General features: G+C 75.6%; 1 protein-coding gene across 1 annotated transcript in view; it reads left to right on the plus strand.

Annotated features, from left to right (window-relative positions):
- Positions 1 to 10,331, plus strand: part of LOC115900916 (SCO-spondin-like) — a 32,023-nt gene extending 21,692 nt beyond the window's left edge. The window contains 22 exon segments of the mRNA XM_030943124.1: positions 130 to 221; positions 319 to 1,059; positions 1,724 to 1,887; positions 2,480 to 2,646; positions 2,752 to 2,846; positions 3,391 to 3,612; positions 3,688 to 3,888; positions 4,417 to 4,617; positions 5,065 to 5,226; positions 5,558 to 5,689; positions 5,803 to 6,079; positions 6,476 to 6,625; positions 6,696 to 6,745; positions 6,849 to 7,016; positions 7,145 to 7,258; positions 7,372 to 7,513; positions 7,841 to 8,293; positions 8,477 to 8,984; positions 9,059 to 9,119; positions 9,193 to 9,323; positions 9,670 to 9,820; positions 10,057 to 10,331. Coding sequence (XP_030798984.1) covers positions 130 to 221; positions 319 to 1,059; positions 1,724 to 1,887; positions 2,480 to 2,646; positions 2,752 to 2,846; positions 3,391 to 3,612; positions 3,688 to 3,888; positions 4,417 to 4,617; positions 5,065 to 5,226; positions 5,558 to 5,689; positions 5,803 to 6,079; positions 6,476 to 6,625; positions 6,696 to 6,745; positions 6,849 to 7,016; positions 7,145 to 7,258; positions 7,372 to 7,513; positions 7,841 to 8,293; positions 8,477 to 8,984; positions 9,059 to 9,119; positions 9,193 to 9,323; positions 9,670 to 9,820; positions 10,057 to 10,331 — 4,657 coding nt within the window.
- Positions 10,332 to 10,562: the final 231 nt, after the last annotated feature.

A 10,562-nucleotide genomic window follows, 5' to 3' on the forward strand; every position in this document is an offset into this window, starting at 1 on the left:
CCATAATGGGGAGGGTCTGACCCATAACGGGGTTCCTGACCCATAGCGGGGGTCCTGACCCATAACGGGGGGTCCTGACCCATAGCGGGGTTCCTGCCCCATAACGGGGTCCTGCCCCACTCCCCACAGGTCCCCCACCAACCCCGCGGCCGCTCCGGGCGGTGCCCCGTGCACCGGGACCCCCCGAGAGGAGCGGGGCTGTCCCGAGCTCTGCGGACCCGGTACGTGCCAGGATCGCCCCGGGCCCCGGAGCTGGGAACCCCGAGCGCCCCCGCGGCCCCTCGAGCGCCTCGTGTCCGTCTGTCCGTCTGTCCGCAGAGCCCGGGAGCGCGGGGCCGCCGGGGGCCACCGGGGCGGCCTGGCTGCGGGGGTCCCCACGGCCGCGGGGGGGCACGGAGACCCCGGAGACCCCGGAGACCCCGGAGACTCCAGAGATCCCGGAGACCCCAGAGATCCCGGAGAGCCCGGAGATCCCAGAGATCCCGGAGACCCCGGAGACCCCAGAGACCCCAGAGACCCTGGAGACCCCAGAGACCCCAGAGACCCCAGAGACCCCGGAGAGCCCGGAGACCCCAGAGATCCCGGAGAGCCCGGAGATCCCAGAGATCCCGGAGACCCCGGAGACCCCAGGGTCGCCGTGGGCGCTGGAGCCGGCATGGGGCACGGAGCTGCCTTGGGGCACGGAGCCGCTCTGGGTCCCGGAGCCCCCCGAGCTCCCCGAACCCCCAGAGTCCCCGGACGCCGCGCTCGGCCCGTGGTCGCCCTGGGGGGCCCCCCCGGCGCCGGTGCCGGCGCCCCCATGGAGCGCGGAGCCCCCGGTGCCGGTGCCGGTGTCCCCATGGAGCGCGGAGCCCCCGGTGCCGGTGTCCCCATGGAGCGCGGAGCCCGCCCGGGCCCCCGAGGCGCCGGTGCCCGCCCGGTGGTCGCCGTGGGGGCCCTGGGGCGGCTGCAGCGCCCCGTGCGGGGGGGGCGAGCGCTGGCGCCGCCGGGGCTGCGGGACCCCCCCGTGCCCGGGGCCGGCACTGCAGAGCCAGAGCTGCCACAGCCACGTGTGCCGCGGTGAGTGCCACCGGCCAGCCCCACACGGGGACACCGACACGGGGACACGACAGGGACAGCCTGACAGGGACACCCCGACACGGGGACTCTCATCCAGACACCTGGCCCAGAGACCCCTCCCCACAGATGTCACCCAGAGACCCCGAGCACAGCCCTGCCCTGTCCCACAGCCCTGCCCCACTGACCCCACAGTGCCCCACAGCGCTGCCCCACAGACCCCAGAGTGCCCCACAGTGCCCCACAGCGCTGCCCTAGTCCCAGAGTCCTGCCCCACACACCCCACAGTGCCCCGCAGACCCACAGACCCCACAGTGCCCCACAGCCCTGCCCCACAGACCCCAGTGCCCCACAGACCCCAGTGCCCCACAGCGCTGCCCCTCATCCCCCCCACCTCCCATGGGGCCCTGAGCCGGGGATGTTGGGGGGCACAGGCCGGGTGCCCCGGGGTGCTCAGGGGTGTTTTGGGGGGGCACACGCTGGATGCCCCTCAGGGTGCTCAGGGGTGATTTGGGGGGTTGGGCACGGGCCCGTTGCCCTGGGGTGCTCAGGGGTGTTTTGGGGGGACACACGCTGGATGCCCCCGCGGTGCTCAGGGGTGTTTTGGGGGGGGGGGGCACGGGCCCGCTGCTCCCCAGGCACTGAGCGTTTTTCGGGGGGGATGCAGAGGCCGGCTGCCCCCCGGGCCGGACGTTCCGTGAGTGCGGGGGGGGCTCGGGGTGTCCCCGGAGCTGCGCCCACCTCGGGGGGGCCGTGGGGTGCGCGGGGGGGTGCCAGGAGGGCTGTCACTGCCCCCCCGGCACCTTCCTGCACCGCCACAGCTGCCTGCAGGTGAGACCCCCCTCCCCGGGGTGCTGCCCCCAAATCCTGCCCTGGGAATGATGGGGGGGGGGATTTGGGGTTTGGAGAGGGGTCCTCACATCCACGGGGGCCCCTCAGAGAGCTTGGGGGTCCCGGGGGGGTGGGGGGATCCCTGGGTCATGGGGGCTGCGTGGGCTCCCCCCGGCAGAGGGGTCCCAGGGTCGGGGGGAATCACGGGAGGGGTGAGGGACCCTGGGGCAGTGGGGGGGGGTCTCCAAGGTGATTCTGTGGGGTAGTGGGTGCCCCATGGGTGCCCCCCAGGATGGTAGTGCCCGTTGGAACAGTGGGGGGTTGTGGGGTCTCTGGGTCTGTGGTTTGGGGTGGTTTGGGGTCGCTGGGTCTGTGGTTTGGGGGTCCCTGGGTCTGTGGTTTGGGATCTCTGGTCTGTGGTTTGTGGTTCTGGGTCTGTGGTTTGGGGTGGTTTGGGGTCTCTGGGTCTGTGGTTTGGGATGGTTTGGGGTCGCTGGGTCTGTGGTTTGGGATCCCTGGGTCTGTGGTTTGGGGTGGTTTGGGGTCTCTGGGTCTGTGGGTGCCCCCCGGGCGCCCCCCAGCCCCTGCTCAGCCCCAGCAGTGCCCCTGCTCGGTGCCGGCCGCGCTGCTGGGGGGGGGCACGCCCGGGACCCCCCCCGGGACCGCCCCCGGCCCGGAGCCCTCCGGGACCCCCGCTGGGGACCCCCCGGTCGTGGAGCTGCCGCCGGGCGGGACCGTGAGCCTGGGCTGCGCCCGCTGGTGAGGAGGGGACCCCCGGGGGCCTCCCCCACCCTACGGGGTCCTTCCCCTCCCCCCCTCCCCTCCCAGCCCCTGCTGCCCCCCTGACCCCCCTGTGCCCCCCAGCTCGTGCCTGTGGGGCCGCCTGCGCTGCGCCCCCCCCGGGGGCTCCGCCTGCAACGGGACCGGGACACCGAACTGCCCGAGTCCCCCGTGCGCCGGTGGGTACCGGCCCTACAGCCCCTGCCCCATACCGGGGGCACGGCCCCATAGCCCCCTGCCCTATACCGGGGGCACGGCCCTACAGCCCCTGCCCCATACCGGGGGCACGGCCCTACAGCCCCTGCCCTATACCGGGGGGCACGGCCCTATAGCCCCTGCCCCATACCGGGGGATACAGCCCCACAGCCCCCTGCCCCACACCGAGCTGCCCGAGCCCCCCGTGCGCCGGTGGGTACCGGCCCTACAGCCCCGCCCATACCGGGGCACGGCCCCATAGCCCCTGCCTATACCGGGGCGCCCTACAGCCCCGCCCCATACCTGGGGCACGGCCCTATAGCCCTGCCCTATACCGGGGGATACAGCCCCACAGCCCCCTGCCCCACACCGAGCTGCCCGAGCCCCCCGTGCGCCGGTGGGTACCGGCCCTACAGCCCCACACCGGGGCACGACCCCACAGCCCCCTGCCCTGCACCGGGGGTCCCAGCCCCACTAAGGGGGTCCCGGCGGGCCCGGGGGTGTCACCCGTTGTTTGTGCCCCCACAGCGGAGCCCGGCCCCACAGCGGACCTCAACCCCACTTCGGACCTCGGCTCCATATCAGATCTCGGCCCCACAGCAGAGCCCGGACCCATATCGGATCTCAGCCCCACACCAGATCTCGGCCCCACAACGGATCTTGGCTCTATAACGGATCTCGGCCCCACACCAGATCTCAGCCCCATATCGGATCTCAGCCCCATATCGGATCTCAGCCCCACAGCCCCAGGTGAGGGTCCCCGCCCCCTGTGCCGCCCAGCCCGGGGTCTGCCCCGCCCGCCGCACTGACGGACCCTTCCCGCAGGGCCCGAGGAGGAGCCCGGGCTGTCCCCGGTGTCCCCGGCGGTGCCGTGGGGGCCGTGGGGGCCGTGGGGACCCTGCAGCCGGAGCTGCACCCGCCCCGAGAGCCCCGCGAGCCGCAGCCGCCGCCGGCACTGCGCGGGGGAGAGCTGCGGGGCTGGGGCGGGCACCGAGAGCCGGCCCTGCAACCTGCCCCACTGCGAGGGTATGGGGTTATGGGATTTATGGGGTTTGGGGTCACCCTGCAACCTGCCCCACTGCGAGGGTATGGGGTTATGGGGTTTGGGGTTGATACCTGCAACCTGCCCCACTGCGAGGGTATGGGGTTATGGGGTTTGGGGTGATACCTGCAACCTGCCCCACTGCGTGGGTATGGGATTTATGGGATTTATGGGGTTTGGGGTCACCCTGCAACCTGCCCCACTGCGAGGGTATGGGGTTATGGGGTTTGGGGTTATGGGGTTTGGGGTCACCCTGCAGCCTGCCCCACTGCCACAGTATGGGGTTATGGGGTTATGGGCTTTGGGGTCACCCTGCAACCTGCCCCACTGCCAGGATATAGGGTTATGGGGCTATGGGCTTTGGGGTCCCTGCCGCCTGCCCCCCTGTGAGGGTACAGAGGTTGGGGGGCTCTGGGGGTCCCGCTCACTGTGGGGGATCCGGGGATCCCTGCCCCCCTGTGGGATGTTCTGGGGTTTTTTTTGGGGTCCCTCTGATGCTGTGGTCCCCGCAGCCCCCCCGTGTGTGACGCCCCCCTGCCCGTGCCGCTGGAGCCCCTGGGGTCTCTGGGGGTCGTGCTCGCGGCCCTGCGGGGGGGGGCAGCAGCGGCGGCTCCGCGCCTTCGCCCCCCCCGGGCCCGGGCAGCCCTGGTGCCCCCAGATCCTGGGGGGCGGCCACGAGCAGCGCCGGCCGTGCGGGGTGACGGCGTGTCGGGGTGAGGGGGGCGGGGGGACCGGGGGGGAGATTGGGGGTGGGGGGGCATGAGGGGGCTGTGGGGGGGCACTGGAGGATACTGGGGGGGGACACTGGGGGAATATTGGGGTAGCCCTGGGGGGATCAGAGGGGCTGGGGGGATTGGGAGGGTGGGGACCGTGAGGGGGCTATGGGGGGGCGCTGGGGGGATATTGGGGTGGCTCTGCGGGATTTTGGGGGGTTCAGAGGGGCTGTGGGGGGATCAGGGGCTTGCAGAGACCGGGGGGCGTGGGGACCCCTGGGAGCTTTGGGGGGGCTAAAGGGGAATCGGGGGCCTGGGAGGGGCTGTGGCAACGGGGGGTCTCGGGGGTTCGGGGGTCTCGGGGGGGCTCTCTGGGCGTTTCAGGGGCTCTCGGGGGTCTCAGAGCGAACCCGGGCGGTTCCGGGGGTCACCCCCTGCCCCCCGCAGTGAACGGCGCGTGGTCCCCGTGGGGTCCCTGGTCGCGCTGTGACGTCACGTGCGGGGGGGGCCGCTCCGTGCGCAGCCGCTCCTGCCCCGCCCCCGAGGGGGACCCCCCCCCCCAAACGGGGGCAGCTCGGTCTGCCCCCCCGGGTGGGTACGGGGGCACCGGTGGGTTGGGGGGGTCTGCAACCCCGGGCGGGACTGGGGGGCACCGGGAGGGGCTGGGGGGCACCGGGAGGGACTGGGGGCACCGGGAGGGTGGGGGCACCGGGGTGGGGGCACCGGGGGTGGGGGGCACCGGGAGGGGGGGGCACCGGGAGGGGCTGGGGGGCACCGGGAGGGGCTGGGGGGGCACCGGGAGGGACTGGGGGGGCACCGGGAGGGGATGGGGGGGCACCGGGAGGGACTGGGGGGGCACCGGGAGGGGATGGGGGGCACTGGGAGGGGCTCGGGGTGTCCCTGGGTGTGTCAAAGCACTGACAGTGCCCACCCCCCCCAGGCCCGCGGTGCCCCCCCGGGCAGACCGAGTCCCCCTGTGCCACGCGGTGCCCGCGGAGCTGCCGGGACCTGCAGGAGGGGGTGTCCTGCCAGGGGGGGGCTCCCTGCGAGCCCGGCTGCCGCTGCCCTCCCGGTGAGACCGCGGCCCCGCCGGGACCGCCGTGTGATCCCCCCCGGCCCCGGCCCCCCCTGAGCCGGTCCCTGTGCCCCCCCGGCCCCCCCTGAGCCGGTCCCTGTGCCCCGCAGGGACCCTGGAGCAGGACGGGGGCTGTGTCCCCCCCGCGCTGTGCGGCTGCCTGGACGCGGGGGGGCACCTCTGGGTGCCGGGGGGGGGCGGCCCCGCCCGGGGCTGCCGCAACTGCACCTGCGCGGGGGGGCGGCTGCGCTGCGGGCCGGGGGGCTGCCCGCCCCCCACCGCCACCCCCGGGACCCCCCCCGGGACCGCCCCGTGCGCCTGGAGCCGCTGGAGCCAATGGGGACCCTGCAGTGTCACCTGCGGGGGGGGGCGGCAGCAGCGGTACAGGTGGGGGGGGGGACACGGGCATGGGGTGCGACACGGGCGGGACACGGGCGGGACACGGGGGGGACACGGGGGGGACACGGGGGTAACACGGCACCTTGGGGACACGGGACACCGAGGGGGAAACACGGGATGGGGTGCGACACGGGGGGGACACGGGGGCTGGGGGGGGGACACGGCACCTTGGGGACATGTCACACGGGGGGGGGACACACGGAACTGTGGGGACACAGAGTTTGGGAGGGAACGGGGGGGCCATGACCCTGGGGGCACCTCTGGGGGGGTCACCTCACCTTGGGGACACACCTGGCGCTGGGGGGGCACGAAACCCACGGGGGGGACGTGACAGTGACACTGGGGGGGCCGCGGGACACCCAATGCCCCGTGTGACCCCCCCAGGACCCCCATCCCCCCCGAAGGCGGACCCTGCGGAGCCCCCCAGGAGCAGGCTCGGGGCTGCGAGGAGGCGCCGTGCCCCCCCCTGTGCCCCTGGGCGGGGGGCGAGCGGGCGCTGGGCGAGCGCTGGAGCCCCGGCCCGTGCCGCCTGTGGTGAGCTGGGGGCGCCGGGGGGCCGGGGGCTCTGAGCGCCCCCCGCCCACCGCCTGTGCCCCCCCCGCAGCACCTGCACCCCCGAGGGACCCGAGTGCTGGGACACGCCGTGCGCGGCCGGTATGGGGGGCCCGAGGGGCACTGGGGGTCCTGGGGAGGGCACGGGGGTCTCACGGGGCATCGGGGGGTCCCGAGGGTCCCGGTGACCCCGGTGCCCCCCCAGAGCCGTGTGACTGGAGCCCCTGGGGGCCCTGGGGACCCTGCAGCGGAGATCCCTGCGCGGGGGGGTCCCGCCTGCGCCACCGGCACCCCCTGCACCCCGAGCCCCCCGGGCGGGCGTGCGCGGGGATCCGCACCCAGAGCGAGAGCTGCGCCTCCAGCGCCTGCCCCGGTAACCGGGGAACCCCCCGGGCACCCCCTCCCTGCCCGCACCCCCGGGAACCCCGGGAACCCCCGGGCATCCCCTCCCTGCCCCCCCGGGACTCCCCCGGGCTGCTCAGCGCTGCCGTGTCCCCCCAGAGCCCCGGTGCGGCGGGGGGGGCCGGAGCCGCAGCCCCTGCGCCGGGCGCTGCCCCCGGAGCTGCGCGGACACCTGGGCGCCGGTGCAGTGTCTGCAGGGACCGTGCGAGACAGGTACGGCCCGGCCACCGGCTGTCCCCGGCCTGTCCCCGGTCACCGAGCGCCCACCGTGTCCCTGTGTCCCTACGGTGTCCCCACGGTGTCCCCACGGTGTCCCCCCGCCCCAGGGTGCCGGTGCCCCCCCGGGCAGCTGCTGCAGGACGGGCACTGCGTCCCCCTGAGCCGCTGCCGCTGCGGGACCCCCGGCGGGGACAGCGGGAGCCGCGAGGTGGCCCCGGGGACCGTGACCCGCGTCGGGTGTCACAACTGGTGCGTGACACCGCGGGGGGGACACGGCGGGAGGGGACGGACGCGGGGGTGGGGGAACACGAGGGGACGGCACGGGGCCGGGGGGGGACAGGCACGGGGGTGGCAGCGGGACGGGCACGGGAACGGCGGGACGGGCACTGTGACCGAGTGGGACAGGCACAGCGACGGTGGCACGGGCACGGGGGACAGGTTAGGACGGGCACGGGGGACAGGGTGGCACGGGCACGGGGGACAGGGCGCAGTGCTGGCGGGACGGGCACCTTGGCGGTGCCACACGGCAGGGCCCCACGTGCGGTGACGGTGACACGCGTGTCACCCCCGGTGCAGCACCTGCGAGAACGGGACCCTGACCTGCCCAGCGCTGCCGTGTCCCTCCCCGGAGCCCGCGACACCCGCCATCCCCCTGTCCCCCGTGTCCTCCGTGTCCCCCGCACACCCCGTGTCCCCCCTGTCCCCCTCGCCCCCTCTCTCGGCCCTGCTCCCCCTCTCTCCCGAGCCCCCCCTGTCCCCCGCCGTGCCCCCCTGGTCCCCCTGGTCCCGCTGCTCCCGCAGCTGCGGCGGCGGCACCCGGAGGCGGCAGCGGCAGTGCCGGGAGGGCCCCGGGGCGGGGCCGCCGTGCGGGGAGAGCCCCGAGGAGGAGACGGCGGCGTGTAACGCCCAGGCGTGCCCCGGTGAGAGCGGGGACACCGGGGACACGGAGGGACCGGGGGAGCGGGAGAAAGGAGGGAACGGGAGAGGGAACGGAGGGATCGGAGAACGGGAGAGGGAAGAGGGGTGGAGGTAGCGAGCGAGGGAGGGAGGGAAGGAGGGAGGGAGGGAGGGAGGGAGGGATGGAGGCTGGTGGACGGAGGGCCGGGGCAATGGAAGGAGGAAGGGTCGGGGTCAGGGCGGTGCCGGCGGCGTTCCCGGTGTGATTCCCGGTGCCGTTCCCGGTGCCGTTCCCGTTGCCGCTCCCGTTCGCAGTGCCGTTCCCGGTGGCCCCAGGCTGCCCCCCGGGCGAGGTGTGGCTGGACCCCGGCCCCGCCTGCGAGCGCAGCTGCCAGGACCTGGCGGAGCCCCCCGGGACCTGCGGGGGGACCCCCGCGCCCCTCGGAACCTCCGGATCCCCCGTGACCCCCGGGACTCCCGGGGCCCCGGACAGCTCCAGCACCCCCGCGGTCCCCACGACCCCCGCGACCCCCGGGACCCCCCCGCGCTGCGCCTGCGCCCCCGGGCGGTACCGGAACGGCTCCGGGCAGTGCGTGAGCGCGGGGAGCTGCGGCTGCCGGCACCGCGGGGCGCTGCGAGCGGTGAGCGGGGCGGGGGGCGCGGGCGGGGGTCCCTGACCCGCGGGCGGGGGTCCCTGAGCAATGCGGGGGTCCCTGCCCCGCCGCAGGCCGGCAGCGAGTGGCAGGAGCCGTGCGGGACCTGTCGCTGCTCCGAGGGACGCGTCACCTGCGCCACCTCCTGCCCCGCGCTCACCTGCCCCGAGGTGCGGGGCTCGGGGGGCTCGGGGGGCGCGGGGGGGTCCCCGCGGGCCGGGGCTGAGCCTGGGGGTCCCCGCAGGGCGCGGAGCCGGTGCGGGAGCCCGGGAGCTGCTGCCCCGTGTGCCGGGACGAGTGGCCAGGTGAGACCCCGCGCCCGGGGAGGGGCGGCCCCGGCAGCGCCCCCCGCTCACACCGCGTCCCCCCCCGGTGCAGAGGAGCCCCCCGGGCCGTGCCGGCTCCTCACGGCGCTCCGGACCATCGCCAAGGGCGCGTGTGTCCTGCGGGGCGTCCGCGTCACCTACTGCGCGGGGGCGTGCCGCTCCCGCACCGCCGTCAGCGCCCAGGTACGGGGGGCGCGGGGGGACCCCAGCCCCGCCGGCTGCCCCCGGAGCCGCCTCTGCGCGGCCCGCGGCTCTCCGGGGCTGTTCGGGGCTCTCCGGGGGTGTCCAGGGCTCTCCGGGGTTCCCCAGTGCTCCCCGCGGCTCTCTGGGGCTCTCCGGGGCTCTCTGGGGCTCCCCGGTGCTCCCCGGGCTCCCCGGTGCTCTCCGGGGCTCTCTGGGGCTCCCCGGTGCTCTCCGGGGCTCTCCGGGGCTGTCTCCGGTGCTCCCCGGGCTCTCCGGGGCTGTCTCCGGTGCTCCCCGGGCTCCCCGGTGCTCCGGGTCGGTCCCCGCCGTGACCCGCTGTCCGCAGGAGCCGTACGTGCGGTCGCTGTGCGAGTGCTGCAGTTACCGGCTGGACCCGGCGCGGCCCGTGCGGGCCCTGCTGCTGCCGTGCCCCCGGGGCCGCCCCCGGCCCGCGCTGCTGCCCCGCATCGCCCGGTGCCGCTGCGAGCCCTGCCGGGGTGCGGGAACGGCAACCGGGGAACGGGGAAACGGGGGAGCGGGGCATCCTGCGGGGGAACGGGGCCGGGGAACGGGGGGAGCGGGGGGAACGGCGGCTGGGGGGATCCCGTCGGGCCTCCGGGGGCCGGGGTGAACGGGGGAATCCTGCGGGGGCTCGGGGAACCGGGGGAGCGGGGGGAGAGGGGGATCCCACCTGGGCTCGGGGGATCCTACGGGGGATCCCACCGGGGGTCAGGGGGCTGGGGGGATCCGACGGGGCTCGGGGGGCGCGGGGGGATCCCGCCGGGGCTCTGTCGGGGACACGCGGCCCCCGAGTCGCTCAGAGCGCTGCGGGTGCAGGAGGGGCTGTCCCGGGGGTCCCGGGGGCTGCGGGGGCTCGGGGACAGCCGGAGCCTCCTGTCCCGCAGGCGGGGACTTCAGCCGGCGCTGAGGAGACCCCCGGACACCGCCCGGATCGAGGAGACCCTCATGGATACCAATAAACGATCGATAATCCACGGAGCTCGATAATCGAGAATTAATCGTTAACCGATAACCGCGCCCGGCGGCACCGGGGAAACGGGGATACACTGGGGGGCACTGCGGGTCTCCGGGGGGGGCACTGGGGGGTACTGGGGGGCACTGGGATGAACTGGGGGTCTCGGGGGGCACTGGGATGAACCGGGGGTCTCAGGGGGCACTGGGGGGCACTGGGATGAACCGGGGGTCTCAGGGGGCACTGGGGCACTGGGATGAACCGGG

Source organism: Camarhynchus parvulus, chromosome 2, assembly GCF_901933205.1.
Source record: "Camarhynchus parvulus chromosome 2, STF_HiC, whole genome shotgun sequence".
NCBI lineage: Eukaryota > Metazoa > Chordata > Aves > Passeriformes > Thraupidae > Camarhynchus > Camarhynchus parvulus.